We start from the raw sequence: 23,848 nt of genomic DNA, 5'->3' as shown, positions 1-23,848 counted from the left end.
AGCATTAGCTTGGGAAGCAAGATAACAATGTCTGTTTCATGAAGACAAAAAGTGTTCCTCCAAAGCATTTTTATTGTCATGACATACAGCTGGGAGATTTGGAATTTCACCAAAAAACTGCAGAAGGAGAACTGAATCAAACATTCAAAAATCGTGTTACCAGTAATAAGTGAAAAAGTGAATCTGATCATAAGGCCAAATTCATGCCCTTAACACCACAATGCAATATGTTACAGAATAAATTTCTGAAGTGACATGTGGCTTGGACTAACATCTGATGGACTTAGCTAATGACTAGGGACTAGGAATGAGAAATAGGCAGAGAAGAGATGTGAGAAGTGGGGGAGAGTGTTCCATTTGTTGCAGTAAGTCTTTGAATAAAAGCTTTATAAATAACATTATTTTGAGCAATGCATAGGAAGCTATAAATATATATTTTATAATCTATATCAACTATAGTGCTTATTTGTACACAGACTACGGATAACCAGTGACTAAAATCAAAACCCTGCTTAATACTACTTCAATATGTCATGTAAACATATACTATATACATTTACTTCATGCAACAGATGAAGTGAGCTGTAGCTCACGAAAGCTTATGCTCAAATAAACTGGTTAGTCTCTAAGGTGCCACAAGTTCTCCTTTTCTTTTTGCGAATACAGACTAACACGGCTGCTACTCTGAAACCATTTACTATATGTAACTTTTATTCACCCTAATGATGTTACAGTGTATTAAATAGTTTAACAGTACTATAGCACAATAGCTTCTTCAAGAGACAAACCAACATGATTCCTGTGCTCAGGTGTGATACTTGTTGGTCATATCTGGAGCAGAAGGGTAATGCTCCCACAGCCAGCAGTGGAGCTGCTCTAGATGTTATGACAAGGAAAAGACATGGAGCCCTACTAGGTGGATTCTGCTACCTTCCCCAGTGGGCTGCCAGGGGTGGGTTTACATGAGGGATGGCTTTCTGCCAGCATTGCAGCTGACTAGCTGCTTCAAAGGGTGCCATGGGAGCTGACTGTCTCTTAACGACCCAGGGAAGAGCTTTATTAGCCCCCTTTCATATACTAGGACAGCAAGTGTTCCCCCCACCCCTAGTGTCAGGTTGAGACCAAGTTTCTAAGCATGCAGAGGGCATTAAGCTTTTATGGGGGCAGGGAAAGTAGTATTCTATCAAATTTGCTGCAGTGTTGTGGAGTGGCTGCTGTTTGGGGTTGGGGGGGGAAGAGGGTTGGTCTTCCTCTTGGCACCCTGGAGGCCCAATAAATAGAGTGCTTTGGGTTAATGATCTTGTTTGTTAAAAATATGTTTGGGTCCAGTATGAGGGGTTAAAGGTGTTCACAGATCCTGGGAACCAAGTACATGGGATGATATTGCCTATAGGAAGAGGGATGGGCCTGAAGGCTAGTAAAGCAAGGAACTCTCCTCTCACCCCCCAATTTGGTTTGTGGCAATCCAGGCAGGGTTGTGGGAGTTTTCAGCAACGGTGTTCAAACTCCTTTTAATTATCTGGGGGAGGGTGAATCAGGACAGCTGCCCCCCCTCCCCACAATTCTCTCTCCATCACCTCCCCCATTACCCACACTGAATAATTTTTTGCCTGATTGTTCTATTAGAATGGAATTGATAATGTGGCGGCTGATTTAAATCCTATTACTGTGTTTTGTCTGTCTTCCTGCTCTGTAAGGGCCAAATCACAGTCCCCAACAATGGCATGGGAATGGGTACCAACTGGTCTAATGTAAACAGTTATTTAGAATGCTTGTCCCTTCATACAATAGTGATGTATTGTTACAGAGCAGTAAGTGTTTTTCAGGATACATCTATAAACCTTAATTTCTATTCTGAAAGGATTTTATTGTGATACAGTAAAGTCTGAGTCATACATGAAACACTGCATGCACTCCAACAAAGTCAAATGACAGTTTGATGAATGGACATACTAAAAAAAATCTCTCTAAAAACAAAAGAAAAGCATCGCTCCTATATATTTCTGCATCAAATTTAAACTCCTTATCCCCACCTCTTGGTTCTTCATAACTTTGCTCCTGCCTACTTCTGTCTCATCTCCTACTGCTTACACCCAATGCTTTGTGTCAATTTGACATGTCTTGACATTTCCCTGCTTTCCTTCTTCCACAAACACCTCTGTGCCTTTTCTCATGCTTGGAATGCCCTCCTATATCCTGAGCACTATTCAGGCTCACTCTCTTCCTAATTCCTCTTCAGGACAATTTTTATAGCATATATATATAGCTATAATGAAAAAAGGATAAATTGAGATTATTTGCCAAATGAAAAAATCTCAAAATTTAAATTTGAGAACACTATTTTCCCCAGGAGTTCCTTTATTTTGTATTTATTTATTGTTGATGTGGTAATTTATTGGCGAGTTATTTATGCTGCTTTTAATATTGATTTTATTTGGCCATGTTGTCTTTTTCAAAATGCCTGGTTTTAGGGATACACAAGTATTTTTTCTGTTAGGCACACAGACACCTTCAAATGCCATTGAAACAAAATTGTAATGATTGTTTTAATAAAGAGATGTGTGTAGTTTTAAATGACTCAACAACACTGAAGAGGGAAATCATCTTAGTCTTTTTTTTAAAAAAATCCAAATTCAAAAGAAGGATAAGATTAATTTCTCTCTGACAACTGGTTTAATCTCCTTAGTTACCTAGAGGTCACTGGTTGGAAAAAGAGATAAAGATGCATGGAATACATCTTTAAATTATTCATAATCACCTTAAAGTGCACTCTATCAGCATTGTAATATGTCATTTTATAAAGACACACAAAGGATCATAAAGAAAAGAACATGAATAAGCAGATGACCAAGAGCACTATTGTTAAAGCTACACCAGAAAGTTTAATATTTCAATACTGTATATGTTTAAATCAAGAGCATACATAGGTGATGAAAGCCAGTCTCTGAAAAATTTATTATTCTGTTAGAACAAGTTTACACTTACAGTGAGTTCTAAAAACTCCATGCCATTAGGAAGTTTTACTAGGTTTACAGTGGAAATAAAAACAGAAATAAAAATAGATGACACAAAAAATACAAAGTGTACTTTAAATATGATCGGAGTTTGCTTTTTGTCCCTTTATATCTGCATACTTTCCCTTTCCTCACTGCAATCAAACTTTGCTTAATCTTTGTGAAGTCCCGAAATTGCTTGTTCCCATTTTCCAAATTAAGAGTTTTGATAGCAGAAGTTGAACTGGTTACTATTATAATGATACTTTAAGTGAAAAATTGTTCGCCAATATCCTTTTGTTCAATAAAGCCATCATGTTGTATTAGAGTTGTCACGTTTTCAAGAATTTACAACATAAGCTTGGCTCTAAGAAATTTTTTCCTACTCGTGCTTATTACTACTTCAGCTTCTAAATAATTGGGCCCTATTCTGATAATTTACACTATTGATTATAACAGTTATTTGCAAATACAACCCTATGACAGGACTTTCTGGATAGTATTCCTTAGAAATACAGTGTCATGTAACAACATGGCAGGATTTGCACAAATGTTTAAATGGCCATGACTTCATATATTAGTTAACCATCACCACATACAAATATTGGTAATTGAACATACATTCCCTCAGACAACATTATTGTTTTATTCAGAAATTCAGATAAGAATATATTAACTACTCCCAATGTAATTCCGTTTAATTCTTTACTAAACTTTTACAACCATGAAAACATATGTGATGTATAGAAAGTTATATCCCAATAATTTTGGTTCTCTGAGGTGACTACCTGTAAGGATCCACACTCTAAGGATGCATGTGGCCATAACTTATGAGCTCAAAGCTTTCTAGTGTCTGTTGGGTTGTATGCTTGAGCCAAAGAGTATAAAATGGACAGTGTTTCTAATTGACATAGTTCCTGACACTGAATCAGTAATCCATAGTCTTGAAGAACTGGGGAAAACATGCAGGGAATATAGATCCATACAGACAATAGTATTCAGGCACCAATTACTGACAAATTCCCTGTCTTCTTTGGGTATTTCCTGTGTGGGTGCTCATTCTTGTGAAATTAAGTAAGCAGTAACAATCCATGACTACAGCAGTATTAGATGCTTCAGAAGAAAAGCAAGACATATTGTAACTGGCATCTATGGAATAACCTACCCAGAGAGGGTACACACAAAGTACTAACAGATCCTGCTGGCTATAAAGTTCTGACCCCATATGCCAAGGACTCTCATACCCCAAAAGTGGGCATCCATACAGGAAATGCTGACTAAACAAATGAATAATTAGACTTTACACTGATAAATAATATTTTAAATTACTTAATAATTAGCATTTTGGGGTATAAAGAGATCACTCTGGATTATGAATTTGTCTCTAGCATATTTTCTTTTACCATTGTGAATTGCCAGTGTGCCCCAAATATCCAGGCAGTGACAGGTACCTCCCTGTGTGGATCATCCCCTTACTGCCATCTCTGCTGCACCATCTGTCAAATCTCTGCATGTCTAGTATCTATGTGTGTGGGGGGGTGGCCCTGGGGGAAATACAGAGACTGGGGAAGCCAGAGAGGGGTAGATGGGCCAGGAGGGATGTATATGTCCCTTGCCTGGTTCTGCACAGCTTACTCAGGGAGATAATACAATCCCAGTCTGTGTGATCTTTTCCATGTAGCCTTTCCCTAGAGCAGCAATCCGAAAGAGCAGTCCTTTGGAGCCAAACAGCCAGTGAGCTGAGGAAGGCAGAGCCACAGTAGGCGGTCCAGTGTCTCTGCACACATGGGCCTGGCTGCCTGCAAATCCCAAGAGGTAGTCAGGTTTGGGGCCAGACCCTGTAACATTTTTCAGTGAGGTGCTGGGGGTGTCCATGAGGACAATGTGGAAGGATCTACCCAAGGGAATAGTCAGAGTCCAAGCCTATCCAATCCCCTTCTACTGATTTCACTACAGGAGGGAATGATCTGGGCCAGTGTATTTAAGAAGCTAGGAAGGAGGTTATTAAATAAAGGAATCATGTGCATTGTCACCCAATTTGCAAGTGATTTCAGTTTGCTTTAACAATTTACCTGAGAATAAATATAATAGAAAAGAAGATAACAAAAGTTATTGGTAACTGAAAAAACGGCTGAATTTTCTGTATATTTTGTGAGCAGCCAGGTAGGAGTAGTGGCAGGATGGCTAATGGGAATCAGGATATGGAAGTAGAAATTATCACATCTGAGGTGGAAGTCAAACTTGTTTAATGGGACTAAGTTAGGGGGCCCGGATAACCTCCATGAAAGAATATTAAAGGAATTGGCACATGAAATTGCAAGTCCGATAGCGAGGACTGTTAATCTGTAAACTCGGGGGTCGTATACTATGACTGAAGAATTGCTAATTGAACTCCTATTTTTAAGAAAAGGGGAAAAAAAGTGATCCGGGAAACTACAGGCCTGTTAGTTTGACTTCAATTGTATGCAAGATCTTGAAACAAATTTTGAAAGAGAAAGTAGTTAAGGACGTAGAGATAAACTATAATTGGGATAAAATACAACATGTTTTTACAAAAGGTAGATCATGCCAGACCAACCCAATTTCCTTCTTTGAGCAAATAACTGATTTTGTAGACAAAGGAAATTCAATAGATCTCATCTACATGGATTTCAGCAAGACATTTGATACAGTTCCACATGGGAAATTATTAGTTTTATTGGAGAAGATGGGGATTAATATGATAATTGAAAGTCAATAAGGAATTTGTTAAAGGGGAGACTACAACACGTCATACTGAACGTTAAACTGGCACGCTGGAGGGAGGTTATAGTGGAGGTCCTCAGGGATCAGCCTTGGGACCAATCTTATTTAACATTTTTATTAATGATGTTGTCACAAAAAGTGGGAGTGTGCTAATAAAATCTGCATCTGACACAAACTTGGGAGATATTGCCAATATGGAGGAGGGGAAGAATATCATACAAGAAGATGTGGATGACCTTGTAAACTGGAGTAATAGAAGTGGGATGATATTTAATAGCGCAGGGTCATGCGTTTAGGGATTAACAACAATAATTTTTGCTATAAACTGGGGATTTATCAGTTGGAAGTGACAGTGGAGGAGAAAGACCTGGGTGTATTGGTTGGCCACAGGATGACTATGAGACACCAATGTGATGCAGCTGTGAAAAAGGCTAATGCAATCCTAGGATGCATCACGCAAGGTGGTGCCAGTACAGACAGGGAAGTGTTAGTACCATTATACAAGGCATTGGTGAGACCTCATCTGGAATACGATGTGCAGTTCTGGTCTCCCATGTCTAAGAAAGATGAATTCCAACTGGAACAGTTGCAGAGAAGGGCTACTAGGATGATCCAAGGAATGGAAAACCTACCTTATGAGAGGAGACTCAAAGACACTGGCTTGTTTAGTCTAACCAAACAATGGGAGATACCATGTCTATAAATACATCAGAGAGATAAATACCAGGAAGGAGGAGGAGTTATTTAAGTTAACTGCCACTGTGGACACAAGAACAAATAGATATAAACTGGCCATCAGTAAGTTTAGCATTGAAATTAGATGAAGGTTTCTAACCATCAGAGGAGTGAAATTCGGAAACAGCCTTCCAATGGGAGCAGTGGGGACAAAAAATCTAACCAGTTTCAAGACTGAGCTTGCTAACTTTATGTAGCGAATAGTATAATGAGACAGACTTCAGAGAATTCTTTACGAGGTGTCTGACTGGTGGGTCTTGCCCACATGCTCTGGATCTAACTCATTACCATACCCATCTGAGGATGTAGCATAACCATGAAATTTTGGGATTTCCAGTCAAGGGTCTTTTGGAGTAATATCACCTCCATGTTAAATTTCACGTTTTGGACAAAACAAGAAAACATTTTTACTTGAGGTGCATTCCCATCTTTGTGTGCTTTGACCTTACTCTCCTCTGTATATTACCTGTATCACCCATTCCAAAGTGGATGAATTATTTATTCAACATCTGGAGTAGAACACTGACATGTACTTCTTAATGTCATAAGAGCCTATAGGAAGTGACAGCTTCTTCATAGTCACCTTGTTATCTTTAGACAGATAGTACTTTACTTATTTATAGCTGTCACTACATATATAAAAAATAGACAAAATCAGGTTGCTAGCTAGTCTATTATTTGTTTGGGTGGGGTAGCAGCAGGCACTGAGATGACAGAGATATGGTAGCAGAGGAAATATTAAACCTCATTTACTAAATACTTGTCTTTCAGAAAAAAATATTTTAAGTATAAAATATAAAACATCCTAAAACTACTTCAAAATTTAGCAAGAGAAACTGTTAATATATGAAATGCTAAAGTTAAAAAGTATACTTCACTTACATTCATATTTCTGTCCCAGATCTGGATGGAGCCATCTTGGCAGCCAGCTGCAATAAGTTTACCATCTCTGCTATATGTGCAAGTTGTAGGAATCACCCGTTTACCTTGACCTGACCGTGGTTTAAACACACCTTTGTGCTTTTTGTCATTGTTAACATCCCATGTCCTCACAGTTCTGGCAAGAGATTTAAAGAAATAATTGCTTTACAAACAGTTAACACATATTAAAGAATTCCCTTGATGATACGAGGCAACCACTTTTTTCAGTATAACTGAATTAAAAATACATGGTATGTAATTTTATTTTTAAAGAAAGAATAATATTTGCCTAGCTCTTCTATGTTTCTTAGATACATATAAACACCAAAAGGACAGAGGGCTGGGACACAGGTGGATTCTTTAAACTGTCTTAGACACAAATGTTTTCTGTCCTTTTAAAACGTTGAGTTCTTTCCAGATAAAAATTCAAACCTCTTCTGGCATCTAATGCATAAAAGTGTTTCAGGATTTGGCAAGGGAAGGGAGATCATTAATTAAAAAAAAGATAGATATCACTAAGTTCTCAGGGAAAACAATGCCTATGATACAAGAGAACGTAATTTATTGGTTCTCCTGGCAAAAATAAATGCTACTGTACCAAAGCAGCCATTTTCCCAGAACAGGACACAAGGACCTACAGCAGGACACCAAGATCCAGGTCTATAAGACAATTGTTGTTCCTACACTCGTCTATGGATGCGCAACCTGGAAGATCCTTTGCGTCAAGTGGCAAGATCACCGCACTAACGCCAGCATCCTCGCTGAAGCCAATGTCACCAGAATTGAAGCAATGATCCTCATGTACCAACTTTGCTGGGCTGGACATTGTGTGCGGATGCCACACTCTTGCCTCCCATAACAAGTCCTCTACTCTCAGTTCACTCATGGTCAGAGATCCTGTGATGGTTAGAGGAAATGCTACAATGACACGCTGAAAGCATATCTTAAGAAAACTGATGTGGACATCACAAGCTGGGAAGAGCAAGCCACAACCAACCCCAATGGCGCTATATCCTCCATCAGACAGTGGCCCGCTTCGAGAAGCGCCTTGCCCTCAAAGCTGAAAAAAGAGAGAGGAGGAAGGAAAAAGAAATAACTTTCTCCCAGCAAGCCGCTGGCCTGCCACAAAATGTCTGTACCTACTGTGTGTGAATTTGCAGTTCCAGGATCAGACTCCTGAGTCATCTCAGGATCCATATGTAAATCCGTGGTAGAGATCATCCTCGAAATCGAGGGATTGCCAATCAATCACTCTTGTTCAGTTCAGTTGGCTAATATCCACAATGACCCTCAAGTCTTTTTCAGTCAGTGCTTTCCATAATACAGTGCCCCTTTCCTTAAAATGCATGTTTAAAAGAGCCCATCTTACCAGATTACTATGTAGAACAGGCTTGTTTACCATTCAACCTATGTTTGGCATCATCTGCAATGAACTGATATTTTCTTCCAGCTCATAGATAAAAATGTTTACTAGAGTTGGGCTGGGAAGAGCTCCATGCAGGACACTGCAAAAACATCCCCACTGGCCCATTTCAAGGCCCTTCCCGTCACATAGTATTTATCTATGCTTCGACATGCTCCACTCTGCCAACAACCATCTCCATACTCAGTCTCCACCCTTCACAGGCACGTTCATGCTTTATCTCATGCTGCTGCTTACACCTGGAATGACCTCCCTGAACTTGTTCATAACAGCCCACTTCCCTCACCAAATTCAAATTTCTCTTAAAATTCTCTCTCTCTCTCACACACACACACACACGTTTCAGGGACTAACCATATTACTTATTCTGATCATACACCAAGTATTATTGTCACTTTTGTCTTTCCTCACCCCTTCCTCTCTCTCCTCCTATTGATAAATACTTGTTTCATATCATGTTAAATTTAGACTGTAATCTCTTCTGGGTAGCAACGGTGTCTTTGTTTTGCAAGGTGCCTTGTACATTTTGGGGAACTTTAAAAAACTGTTCTAAGCTATATCAGACCCTTGCAAGGTTTCCAGAAGTGGCCTCCTTCAACTCTTCAACACTTATTAAGGTGAAGACTATGCACAAACAAGTAATGGCACAGTCTTTTCCAAGCACCGGTAGAAATAAAGGGAAAAAAAGTAATAGCTGGACACCTTTCATTGTTCTGTCAAATGGCAGGGGTCTTTTTAGATAAATGTGTCCATACACAGAACACTTATTTTGAGCACACACTTGCGTTGCAACAAACCTAAGTTAACTGGATTTCAGTAAAAACTACATATAATAGTATTTTAAATACTATACCTTATAAGTTCAATATTGTCTTTCCATCACAATTAATTTTTTACAGTGAAGGATATCAAAATCTACATAAACATGTTTAGCTACTAAATAATAACTTTCTTTTAAAAGAAAATGTATGCGAAAAACATCATATATACAAGTTTTAAAAATTAACTTTTTTAAATGGCAGATTCCACATCTGCAAAACAGATTTGTTACGTTTTTATAACTGCCAAAAGTGATTCAAAACAATTTGAGAAGGATAGGAATGTTCTTTTGGAAAAGTAATGAGGATATTTTCATGATCAAGAAGTTGAACTAAACAGCTTATTTAATTATCAAGCTCAATGTTAAGTTTCCTGAACGTTTTTTTCCCCACTCTCTTTCGTTTGTGTTTTAATACTCCCTCTATATTGTGACTTCCAGGTGAGAGAGATAATAAAATGAACTGTTCAGAATAACATTGTAGTACACAAATTATGACCTATTAAAGAGATTTAAATGGATGCAGATCCTGCTCTCTAAACACAGAATATTTATCCCAATTCTGATTCACTAAGCCACAGCCCCTTCCAAGCCTATGTTCTTCTACAAAGCCAAGTACTGAACTGTCACAAGGCAGACAGCCCTTGTAAATGAAGCAGATCCAGCCTCCCTGTGCCAGAACAGGCACTCCCAGGGAGAATCTGAGAGGGAGGAGACCCAGTGAGAGAGCAGTCAGAGAGTCAGTGAGAAAAGGGCAGGTGAGACCTGTCTCAGAGCCAGGAGAAAGTCTCTTGGGAAAGCTGAAGAGAGCAGAAAGCTCTCTGTAGGCCCTATGACAGGGGTCCCAGGGAGCCACACTGAGGTTACTCAATTAGGGTGAACTGCAAAGAATGGAGTAGACAATACCCAAAGCTGGTGGATATTCCAATACTTACTGTGACCGGAATCCCAGGGGAGCCAGCTGAGGTCACTTAATAAGGGTGAACTGCAAAGAATGGGGCAGACAATCATCAAAGCCGGTGGATATTCCGATTCTTAGATTTACCACGCCAGCACAAACCAGCTTCTATTATACCTCACTGGTTACTCAGAAGTCAACAACTTCTGGATCTGGGAGGGAGTTTGGGTGCAGGAGGGGACTTGGGCAGGTGGTTGGGGTACGGGAAGAGGTTCGGGGTGCAGGCTCCAGTTTGCAAATTAATTCCAGTTTTGCAGTTTCTTGTTGGAGTCTGGTTTTTTTTTAAGTTGTTTTTTTTTTTTTTAAGAATTGCCACTTTTAAGTCTGTTATTGAGTGTCCAGGGAGATTGAAGTGTTCTCCTACTGGTTTTTGAATGTTGTAATTCTTGAGGTCAGATCTGTGTCTATTTATTCTTTGTGTAGAGACTGTCCAGTTTAGCCAATGTACATGGCAGATGGGTATTGGTGGCACATATCACATTGATAGACAACAAACTGGACACCATCAAATTAGGCCTGAATAAAGACTGGGAGTGGATGGGTCAGTATAAAAACTAATTTCTCCCTGCTGACACTCACACCTTCTTGTTAACTGTTTGAAATGGGCCACCTTGATTAAATTGACCTCATTAGCACTACAAAAGTGATTTCACCCCTTCTTGTCAACTGTTGAGAATAGCTCATTTCCACCTTAATTGAATTGGCTCGTTAGCACTGACCCCCCACTTGGTAAGACAACTCCCATCTTTTCATATGCTGTGTATTTATACCTCTCTACTGTATTTTCCACTCCATGCATCTGATGAAGTGGGTTTTAGCCCACAAAAGCTTATGCCCAAATAAATTTGTTAGTCTCTAAGGTGCCACAACAACTCCTCGTTGTTTTTACAGGAAGAAGTACTTTTTCATAACTATTTTAAGCATTACAGACTGTAAAATAAGCACAAAGTGCAAAAAAGCTCACAGAGAAATACAGCAAATATAACAATGGATGAGAAACATACTACAGAAAAAAATAAGTGAGTTGTAGATGTGTAATAACGTCACTAAAAGTTCATAATCAGAACTTCATAGCCTTTCTGACATCCCCAATTACGAATGAGGGAAGGCAGAGAATTTAATAATCCAGTCCTCACACTTAATCTGAGCTAAACAGAACACAACAGACCCTCCTAATTACTTAATAAAAGGACCTTATTTATACAAAGCACACAGGCTTTACGGACTGAGAACCATTCACATGTTTTCCTTGAACAAATCTAATTAGCCTAACAATCCCAAAGGGAGTCAAACTTCAGTGGGATTGTGAAAAATAGAGTGCAATAGTCAATATGACATCAAGAGACTGCCTAGAAATAAACTACTAATTAACAAAATACAAATCTCACTGGAGCTGTAGAGACACAAGTCTAATGTTCCACAGAACTCAGAGATAGAAGTGACCTACTAGGGTCATTCAATCCATGCCCTTTCCAATGCAGAACTGTTACTAGGTGGAAAGGACATATTTGATCCACATACAGAATTAGACTCCAGATATTGCAATGCACTGGAGACAGAAAGACTCCGGAGCTTGTGTGGAGCCTGTGTGGAGACCTGTTGACTTCAAAAGGCTCTGCATGCGTACAGGGATCCACCTGTGTATAACACATGGTAGACTGCTGCCACAGATCAAAAATGCTTATATATGGGTGAGGTGAAAACTAACATGAAAAGATGGTACTTTCACATGAGCTCATAAGTGTTCATATATTCCCTAACTGCTTCATTATTGATATTGTATTTCCATATGGGTCACATACATTTTTGTTCCATATATGCCCCTCTACAAGGGCTTATCCAAACTTGCCAAAAATTATCCTATGGAATTTTGCACAAATAATTTTAAGCACATTTATTTTATATGGGTTTTAAATCCTCAAAAAATCACTTTCCATAAAATTCCCTCAATTTTTTGCAGATAACTCACTCAAATAGCTCAAAAATTCATCGTTTCCCCTATTCAAAGTTCCACATGAAAGTACCATGGCAGCCATTTTTGGCAATTCTGACTTATAGAGAAGAGAAAGAAAAACAGAATATCATACAGAAAACCCATATAACTTAAAAAAGTGACCAGAACGCACACACTTTATCATCACCTCCACAAGTGGCACAAACATCTGTGCCGGGCCCTGCAAATGCTAAGTAAGAGATGTGTGAATAGAAATAGAATTCAGGGAAATTGAAGTAAGGAAAGTTTGAGGTTGAGAACACAATGCTGGGCATTATGTTGTGGCAGCAAACATGCCAGCCTCTTTCTCAGAAAGATCTAATTTTTTCACAGAACATTATTATTTCTTCTGACTTTTACATGCTGAGCCTGCTATGGTCCTCCTAGGGTGGGAAAACAGAGATGCAAGCTACCTGCAATGCCATGGGCTCTGCCAGGAGACCTGATATGGTCAGGAAGGAGGTTAGGTTTGGGTGCCTTCTCTCTGTAATTTTGGGTACGTCTACGCTTAAAACACTGTGATCAAAAATCTACATCTGGTCAATGCCAGTGACTCAGGCTTGTGGGGCTTGGGGTAAAGGGCCATTCAATTGTGGTGTAGACCCTCCCACCTCACAGGGCCCTACAGTCCGGGCCCAAATGTCTACACTGCAGTTAAACAGCTCCTTTGCCTGAGCCCTGGAAGCCCGAGTCAGCTTGCACAGGCCTCTTGCAGGTGTCTAACTGCAGCGTAGATTTACCTTTAGTAACATTTGAGTAGTCCCAGACTGCTGCGCTGGGCATCGCAAAATGGGGAAGAGATGGCCAGCCCTCTGTGGAGATAGAGGTGGTTAGGGACTATTTAGAAAAGCTGGACGTGCACAAGTCCATGGGGCCGGACGAGTTGCATCCGAGAGTGCTGAAGGAATTGGCGGCTGTGATTGCAGAGCCATTGGCCATTATCTTTGAAAACTCGTGGCGAACGGGAGAAGTCCCGGATGACTGGAAAAAGGCTAATGTAGTGCCAATCTTTAAAAAAGGGAAGAAGGAGGATCCTGGGAACTACAGGCCAGTCAGCCTCACCTCAGTCCCTGGAAAAATCATGGAGCAGGTCCTCAAAGAATCAATCCTGAAGCACTTGCATGAGAGGAAAGTGATCAGGAACAGCCAGCATGGATTCACCAAGGGAAGGTCATGCCTGACTAATCTAATCGCCTTTTATGATGAGATTACTGGTTCTGTGGATGAAGGGAAAGCAGTGGATGTATTGTTTCTTGACTTTAGCAAAGCTTTTGACACCGTCTCCCACAGTATTCTTGTCAGCAAGTTAAGGAAGTATGGGCTGGAAGAATGCACTATAAGGTGGGTAGAAAGCTGGCTAGATTGTCAGGCTCAACGGGTAGTGATCAAGGTAGTGATTAGGCCTGGCCTAATCTCCCAAGGACTGGCCTGTCTCCCAAGACTTGCCTACAGACAGCCCCGCAACCTGAAGCAAATACTCACCAACAACCACATACCACACAACAGAACCACTAACCCAGGAACTTATCCTTGCAACAAAGCCCGTTGCCAATTGTGCCCACATATCTATTCAGGGGACACCATCACAGGGCCTAATAACATCAGCCACACTATCAGAGGCTCGTTCACCTGCACATCCACCAATGTGATATATGCCATCATGTGCCAGCAATGCCCCTCTGCCATGTACATTGGTCAAACTGGACAGTCTCTACGTAAAAGAATAAATGGACACAAATCAGATGTCAAGAATTATAACATTCATAAACCAGTCGGAGAACACTTCAATCTCTCTGGTCACGCAATCACAGACATGAAGGTCGCTATCTTAAAACAAAAAAACTTCAAATCCAGACTCCAGCGAGAAACTGCTGAATTGGAATTCATTTGCAAATTGGATACTATTAATTTAGGCTTAAATAGAGACTGGGAGTGGCTAAGTCATTATGCAAGGTAGCCTGTTTCCTCTTGTTTTTTCCTACCCCCCCCCCCCCGATGTTCTGGTTTAACTTGGATTTAAACTTGGAGAGTGGTCAGTTTAGATGAGCTATTACCAGCAGGAGAGTGAGTTTGTGTGTGTATGGGGGTGGGGGGGATGTGAGAAAACCTGGATTTATGCAGGAAATAGCCCGACTTGATTATGTAAAGAGCTGTCACTTTGGATGGGCTAGCACCAGCAGGAGAGTGAATTTGTGTGGGGGGGTGGAGGGTGAGAAAACCTGGATTTGTGCTGGAAATGGCCCACCTGATGATCACTTTAGATAAGCTATTACCAGCAGGACAGTGGGGTGGGAGGAGGTATTGTTTCATGATCTCTGTGTGTATATAAAGTCTGCTGCAGTTTCCACGGTATACATCTGATGAAGTGAGCTGTAGCTCACGAAAGCTCATGTTCAAATAAATTGGTTAGTCTCTAAGGTGCTACAAGTACTCCTTTTCTTTTTGCGAATACAGACTAACACGGCTGTTACTCTGAAACATATAAAAAATAACCATTTACCCTCAACATAACCTCCACGCCAGGGTTAGTTAGCATAATATACAAGTATTCAAATCACAAAAAGAAAGGTACAAAGAAGAAAGGAGTTTGAAAGCACTGAATCAGACTGAAATGACTGATGAAAAGCATGATTACGCGTCTTTTCCATTAACAGTTATTGGCAAGACAAGCTAGTTCCAAAGCTGTTACTTAATGCCCAATAGAAGTTTGCCACATCTCAAAACAAATAAAAACAACAGTATAAGAAAGGGCTTTGTTGGCCAATTTAAATACAAAAAAAAAAAGAAATGAAGAGAACACAGAGAGAGAGAGAAGATATAATAAAACTAGGATACCCACAGTCAGGTTATAAGGAAAAGATTTAAGGTAAAAAACTAACTGACAGAAAGAAAGAAGAGACTGGCACCCAAAATTAAATGTTATGTGTATAAAGAAGGGAATAAAAATTTGAAGTATATGGTAAATTGAATGATATGATACACTATGGGCAGATGGAAAGAGACTTCCAGGTAGCAATGACTGATGAGAGGGTCAATGTCTGTCAAAAGTTAAAAAAAAAAAAAAAAAAAAAAGAGGCAAGCCAACAAGCTCCTAGGATGCATGAGAAGGAGAATAAATTACAAGACAGGAAAGCTATGGGTTTTTGTACGTCTATGTTAATAGCTGAATATGCAGTATTAAGCACAAATTCTTAAAGACATTCAAAATCTGAAGGTGAACTGGAAGGTAAGGCAACTGAACCAAACCAACTAGGAAAGACTCCATGGATTGGTCTAGGACAAAAAGGCCACTGAAATGAGTGAAGTGCAGTGTTTTACATTCCTTAAAAGGATCATAATGGGGATCTAAGGAGAGACCTTTTTTCAGACTTAAGGAAAATGATGAAAGCTTGAAATCAAGAAAATGCTCTAATACCAGAAGGTATTTTTTTGTAACTCCCTTGAGAACCCCTAGTGATTATTTTAGGTGTTCCAATCTGACTGGCACGTGACTGTTTCCTTTAGTACAACTGAGGTCAGGATATCTCCCGCAGGACACAGTTTTAAAGGAATGAGAGAGCTTCCATCCAGAACCTGAGATATTTCATCCACTTCTTGAATATCTTGAGATCCAGTACTGTTCATGGATTGCCCAACTTATTCGGAACCATGAAAAAGATGGAATAAAAGCCAAATAAATGCTTGAATGAGGGCACAGGCAAAAGGGTTCTTTCCTCCTGAAGAAGTTGCAAAACAGAGTATTGTCTTCATATTGGGAGGCAGTATAATCTAGTGCAGGGGTCTCAAACACGCGGTTATTTTCTGCGGCCTGCCAGCTCCCCGCGGCACCTCTGCCCCCCCAGCATTTACCTACAGTGGCTCTGGCCTGGTGTGCACCGGGGGCAAGGCAGGCAGGCAGGGAGTCTGTCCTGCCCCCGGTGCGCACCAGGCTGAAATCACCCCCCGAACCCTTCCTGCAGCCGAACTCCCTGCTGCACCCCACACCCCTCCTGCACCCTGACCCCCTGCCCTGAGCCCCCGACGCACCCCGCACCTCTCCTGCACCCCAACCCCCTGCTGCACCCTGCACCCCTCCTGCACCCCCTGGGGGTACGGAGGGGGCAGAATTGGGGTGAGGATTTCAGGGAAGGGGTGGAGTTGGGGCAGGGCCGGGGCAGCGGTGGGGGGGCGCTCAGTGGTGCAGCCCTTGGGCCAATGTACTAGTCCTCATGTGGCCCTCATGGGCATTTGAGTTTGAGACCCCTGATCCAGTGGATAGGGCATTGGACTGGACTCAGAAAACTGTGTGCTATTCCCAACTTCGCCATTGGTTTCCTGGTTGACCTCAAACAAGTCATTTTAAGGTCTCTGTGCCTCAGTTTCCCCATCTGTAAAATGGGTTAATAATAATTTCCACCTTCGTAAAGTTCTTTGAAATCTACTGATGAAAAGCACTACATGGGCCTGACTGAAAACCCATTAAAGTCTATGTAACCAGAATCCCATTGACTTTAATGGGCTTTCAATCAGGCCCTAAAAAAGCCAAGCATGATAAATATATTTCTGTGATCTCTTGGTCCTGGGGCTTAAAGGAACCATCTTGGAGGATTTGAGATGAACTTCAGCACATTTCCCGAGCAGGCTATTTCAAGTACCCATTTGTTCATCATAAGTGATTCCAGTGCTTCTGGAACAGCAAGACCTTGTCGCTGATTAGCTTGGTAAGTCCAGAAGATAGGATGTTCCAGTCATTTGTGGTGCTCTAAAACGGAAAGTGATTGTGGTGCTTAAATTCTTGCTTAACCTTTCCACCTCTATCTTTGTCCTAGTACTTTCCTAAAACAACACCGATCAGTATTTTCCTGTAGCAATGTTAGTATCTTTGGGTAACTAAACTTCTGTGAGGAATGAAAAGAACACTTGTCATTCCTTTCCAGCTGGCATCAAATGGTAACTTGTTTTGCTTCTTGTTAACGAAGTCTTCATTCAAGTTTGGCTGAAGAAAGGAGCTGTTTTTCTTGGGTGTCAGCCATCCAGGCTTACAGCCATGAATGCCTGCATTTCAAAATATCACTTGATACTGAACTAGGCATATACCTGAACAAATCTACATGAGTGTCTTCCATGAATGAGGTTACTAAAGATAACTTAATCTGAAGGGATTTTGTTTGTTTGCCTTTCAGAGAGCAATCTTCCTAAACTCCTTGATCCAGGCAATAGCAACTAATTCTGGTGAATCATACTGAGGGTGAAGAAACCTGGAAGGGGAACACTACTGACACTTCTGCGATTCCAGCTCAAGGCCAGTTCTCTCTGCCTGTGTGTGTTATTCTTAGAGAAGAAATCTAAGGTGTCTTCTGAATAGCCTCCTGCCATCTTTATAAGTGAAAACAGGTCTAATGCACACAAAATTCAGAATAATTCTATTGAAACAGTGGATTTATACGAGTTAAAAACAGCATATATGAGAAGAGAATCAGACCATTGTGCCTCAGTTTGCTTCAAGTATCAGTAGCATTATCCTTCCCTCTCTCTTTTAAAATAAAAATACTGTGTGTTTTTTTTCTATACATCACTGGACTATCCCTCTTGCTTATATTTATCCACGTTCTTTGGTGAAATATCCTGAGTAAAAAGATGAACAGAGTCAGTGTCAGTTGATTATGACATTCTTTTAGCCCAACTGGAATTTTATTCTAAAAATTAGATAAAAAGAACATTAAAATCATCAAAAGCAAAACTTTCATTTATATTTTAGAAGACAGCATGAGTGCTGATAGGCAGTCTGCTGGACATTTTTTTTTTCATCTTGGTTTATTATTTTAATTCAAATCTTTGCCGATTTCCAGTACAATATTATATATAGCAATGTGATAAAAGATGAATAAAATTATTCTTTAAAATAATGGCACAAGTTCCTTCAGTGGTTCCAAATTGCTTTTTATTTTTTTCAAAATAAAATTCTCTGTCCCAGAATCATTTATAACAATTTTAATTACCATTGTCTATTTCAGCTACTATTCTCTTCCCAAAATGATAAATTCTTGCATGTTACATAATCAGACTTCAGCTTTTAACGGAGCATTAGAACTGGGAACAAAGCATTCTTAGGCAGGGACACACGACAATAGAATCAGTTTCCCAATGAGATAAAACTAACCAGACAATTTTCAGAAAATACTACAGGACTGAAGCCAATTTACCAAAGCCTTTTATATTTCAGAAGACAAGGGACAACTAATATGGGAAGGGTATGAAAACCAAAAACACCAGGAAACCACACACCCCTACAACCTGTGAGAACAGATCAACGTAAGCTTATATGAAAACTACTCTGGTCTTTGTGTACTGTAATTACTAGTTCAGTGCATAAATATTACAGTAATGGACACTATAGAAAACTCTAAGACACACATGCTAATATTTACTCTGATTTTGCATTTCCAAATATCAAACTTGCAGTGCAGATGAAGGGGCCTCTCACAATCCTATTCACCTGAGGAACTCCAGCCCCTGGCCTCATCTCACTCTTTCACCATTATGATCATTGTTCAGGGATTGAGAAGGAAGTAAGGAGGATGGACAAAACTATCTTTGGCTCAACAGGTCTATGTTGTCCCTGACTGATCCATTACAGATCTTTGAGTCAGGGAGACAGGCGTTGGATTACACAGCCTTTTAAGAACACTCCACCCCAGTTAACAGCTGTCTCTCTGCCAAGGAAGAAACTGCACCCACCTCTTTCCCCTACCTCAAAGTTGGGGGTGCATCATTCAGTGCTGTCACCATTCCCAAGAGACCAATTACCATGCAACTGGAACAGCTGGCAGGAACAAATCACACACTTAAGAAAGGAGCATAACCAGGTATATGTAAAGTAGCATAACCAGGCTACATAAAAGCCAAACTGGCATTAGGCAGCTGCATATACAGAGAGAAAGAATCCCTTAAAATAGGGAGCAGCTTGTATAATTGCAGAATTACCTTTACACTGGATAGAATAAAAAAAATACAAAATCTATGTTGTGTAATGCTATGTCAGAAGCCAAACATATACACTTTACAGGGACTCCCAAACATATCTGAAAATCTCAACCCATACTTGTGTGAAAAGTAAACCCTCTATTTTATTTACCATTTCAGCAACATCTAACGACTGCAAGTGTATCGATTTTTATTATCGAGAAATTTTAGATCAGTTACAGACAATCAGTGAATGGCTTATACAAAAACTAAGAGTAAACGGACATTTTATGCCATCTTCCACATTAGGCAAATGGGCTATATGTTTAGATTTAATCTAACTCTCATCCTTGATAAAGATAAGAGTGGAATATAATCAATCTCTGTATAGGGATCAAAGAAAAGATTACTGGGAAAGAACATCTCCGCAGTTCAAGTTAGTGTTATCAATACGAACTGAAATGACTCAAAAGCAGTCTTGCATGATGTAGCAAAAGCAGGAAGACTGAATCTGGGAAAACAGGATGGTTCTTAAAGATTCTGATTAGTCAAGGCTGTAAATAGTTGTGGCTCATTTGGTTTTAGAGTTATCTCCACCCAGATAAATAACTGTGATTGGAACCAGCTTTAAACAGCTCCCTCCATTAAAACTTCTGCAATAATTGAAAGCTCTCTAGAGGAACTTTCTCAGCTGACACTATAGGCATCTCATTAATTTGTCTTCTCAGCCTCATTTGCTACCATCTCAGATCTCACCATAATAGCCAATTTTCTGCAACTATGTTAACAATGAACAGAGTGACCAACCAAACTAAGAAAACAGAAGCAAAAATGTATATTATTGTGATTTTAAAACTAGACAATCCATCTTACTGTGTACAAGACACAAAGTTTTTGGCTTAAGTATAAAGAGTGCTCCTCCCTGGAATTGTATTAATACAGTTAGAAAAAAATAGTTTTACTTTATAATTATAGTCTTCTTGTAGCACTTGTTTCTCCCACCATTTATGTAAAAGATTCCCAGAGACCAGGCCAACTGGGTTACCCAGAGTATAAATAAGTAAAGAATATTCAGATTCTTTATTTTAACAAATACATGAAAACACTGATTATTTAATGGTGAATGGAAAAAGAATTATTTTAAATGCCCTATGTGGATTTGAAAAAGGTACAGTACAAAGATTATTTTCTGTTTTTATGTAACTATAGCAATATATCTTAACAGGACTTGAAACAATTTACAATCTCCTTAAAATGCATCTCCTGAAAATGACAGGTTTCAGAGTAACAGCCGTGTTAGTCTGTATTCGCAAAAAGAAAAGGAGTACTTGTGGCACCTTAGAGACTAACCAATTTATTTGAGCATGAGCTTTCGTGAGCTACAGCTCACTTCATCAGATGTATACCGTGGAAACTGTTTCCACTGATGAAGTGAGCTGTAGCTCACGAAAGCTCATGCTCAAATAAATTGGTTAGTCTCTAAGGTGCCACAAGTACTCCTTTTCTTTTTATCTCCTGAAAATGCATTTCCTGACGGTGAAAGTGTTGTTATGGGACTCCATGTTGAGTCTATATTTGGTTTATCCAGTTTACAAATAAAAGGATGGGTTTCCTAACTGCCTTCCCTAACTCAGCCTGGGATCTGAAAGTCAAGTTACATTTTCTGGTTCTCACCTCAACTGTAACAGTCATCAAATGCAACACAGTTAACAATTCTGATTTCATCCCAGAAAAGAATCCAGCTCCCTTGTCCCATAGCTGCATTGAATCTGCATAGCTATCAGAAATACAAAGCAGTAAAAAATTATTTTTGTCACTAAAAGTCAACAGATAACTCTGAATACATTTCACAGGTAGCAGACATATCAAATAATTTCCTTTTCTGGGCCACAGCCCCACTTTGATGTTCCTAAGAAATATGAACAGTGGACTGACCAAGGGTTTGTAATATTGCTGTCTCTGTAACAATTTGGAAAAGGCACTCAAGATCTAGTCTTATTTCAGTCCATCACTACCACAAACTTTGTTTTTGGGTAAAAACATATATATACACAAGTTTCATAGGTGATTTTTTTCCCCTAAAGGTCAAGCAGACTTTAAAACATTTGGGCAAAGAAGTTGTGGCTGAAAATGAAATGTGCTGCATAGCCAGTACGTTTTTTCATAAAAGTTTCCGACTACCTCTTGAAAAGTTAAATCACCATGAAGATACAATGATTTCACATTCAACAAAACCAAAAAATATGATTTAAGGTACTGTTTTGTAATTTGCGAATTTTAATAAAGCCAAGCCCTTACATTCAGTCCCGAAGAGATTAATGTACGAAAGAAATTCTAAATTCCTATCTAGATTGCTTAGGACCAGTTTCTGTTACTATGGTAATATCATCATCACTAGCCAAGAATTGTTATTGTTAGGAAAAGATATTTTTGGCATAACAACAACTGAAATGAAAGCAAAAGGAACTGAGAGATAAAGTGCAGTAGTAGACTTTAAAAATAAAATGCCTGTTTCAGATGTTAGACTATTTGCTTCACACAGGCAATATGCTGCATGTTTTATAACACAAAAAATTAAAACAGTCCATGCCCCAAAGAACATACAATCTATTCTAAAGGACAGATATAAATATGACAAACTACCCTGGGAAATTCAGAAGTAGAAATCAGAGTTGGTGGGAGTTGGTTGTGCGTTTGTTTGAATTCCCCCTCCTAGTTCATCTCACTTTGTATGGTCATTAAATAAGTGGATTTTTGGTAGAGATTTGAAAGAGAAGAGGGCAACCTTCAGTTAAAGGATTTTTTTGCAGGAGAGGATAATACAGCCCATAGTCCCCAAAGTATCTGCATAGAGTGGAGGTCACGTGGGTGTCAGGGGAGAAGCAATTGTCATTTTGCAGAGGAGACAAGAAGCATAATATCACAAATCTCCAAAGGTCCTTGATAGACTACTATGGACACAAGGAAGAAAGGAGAGCAGCAGAATAAAGACCCTGGACTTCAGAAAAGCAGACTTTGACTCCCTCAGGGAACTGATGGGCAGGATCCCCTGGGAGGATAACATGAGAGGAAAAGGAGTCCAGGAGAGCTGGCTGTATTTTAAAGAATCCTTATTGAGGTTACAGGGACAAACCATCCCGATGTGTAGAAAGAATAGTAAATATTTCAGGCGACCAGCTTGGCTTAACAGTGAAATCCTTGCTTATCTTAAACACAAAAAAGAAGCTTACAAGAAGTGGAAGCTTGGACAAATGACCAGGGAGGAGTATAAAAATATTGCTCAGCAGTGCAGGAGTGAAATCAGGAAGGCCAAATGACACTTGGAGTTGCAGCTAGCAAGAGATGTTAAGAGTAACAAGAAGGGTTTCTTCAGGTACGTTAGCAAGAAGAAGAAAGTCAAGGAAAGTGTGGGCCCCTTACTGAATGAGGAAGGCAGCCTAGTGACAGAGGATGTGGAAAAAGCTAATGTACTCAATGCTTTTTTTGCCTCTGTCTTCACGAACAAGGTCAGCTCCCAGACTACTGCACTGGGCAGCACAGCATGGGGAGGAGGTGACCAGCCCTCTGTGGAGAAAAAAGTGGTTCGGGACTATTTAGAAAAGCTGGACGAGCACAAGACCATGGGGCCGGATGCGGATCCGAGAGTGCTAAAGGAGTTGGCGGATGTGATTGCAGAGCCATTGGCCATTATCTTTGAAAACTCATGGCGATCGGCGGAGGTCCCAGATGACTGGAAAAAGGCTAATGTAGTACCCATCTTTAAAAAAGGGAAGGAGGAGGATCTGGGGAACTACAGGCCAGTCAGCCTCAGCTCAGCCCCTGGAAAAATCATGGAGCAGGTCCTCAAGGAATCAATTCTGAAGCACTTAGAGGAGAGGAACGTGATCAGGAACAGTCAGCATGGATTCACCAAGGGCAAGTCATGCCTGACTAATCTAATTGCCTTCTATGACTAGATAACTGGCTCTGTGGATGAGGGGAAAGCAGTGGACATGTTATTCCTTGACTTTAGCAATGCTTTTCACATGGTCTCCCATAGTATTCTTGTGAGCAAGTTAAAGAAATATGGGCTGGATGAATGGACTATAAGGTGGATAGAAATCTGGCTAGACTGTCAGGCTCAATGGGAAGGGATCAATGGCTCCATGTCTAGTTGGCAGCCAGTATCAAGTGGAGTGCCCCAAGGGTTGGTCCTGGGGCCGGTTTTGTTCAGTATCTTCATTAATGATCTGGAGGATGGAGCGGATTGCACCCTCAGCAAGTTTGTAGATGACACTAAACTGAGAGGAGAGGTAGATACGCTGGAGGGTAGGGATAGGGT

General features: G+C 40.0%; 1 protein-coding gene across 3 annotated transcripts in view; it reads right to left on the bottom strand.

Annotated features, from left to right (window-relative positions):
* WDR70 (WD repeat domain 70) overlaps positions 1-23,848 on the bottom strand; it is a 271,500-nt gene that overhangs the window by 100,509 nt on the left and 147,143 nt on the right. For all 3 annotated transcript variants that reach the window (XM_048851706.2, XM_048851709.2, XM_048851708.2), the window contains exon 10: positions 7,356-7,530. In XM_048851706.2, the coding sequence (XP_048707663.1) occupies positions 7,356-7,530 (175 nt within the window). The remainder of the gene's footprint in view (positions 1-7,355; positions 7,531-23,848) is intronic.

The sequence above is a fragment of the Caretta caretta genome, chromosome 5 (genome assembly GCF_965140235.1).
Source record: "Caretta caretta isolate rCarCar2 chromosome 5, rCarCar1.hap1, whole genome shotgun sequence".
Classification (NCBI taxonomy): domain Eukaryota; kingdom Metazoa; phylum Chordata; order Testudines; family Cheloniidae; genus Caretta; species Caretta caretta.
The sequence above is the reverse complement of the archived record's forward strand: the minus strand, read 5'-3'. Positions and strand labels throughout refer to the sequence as shown.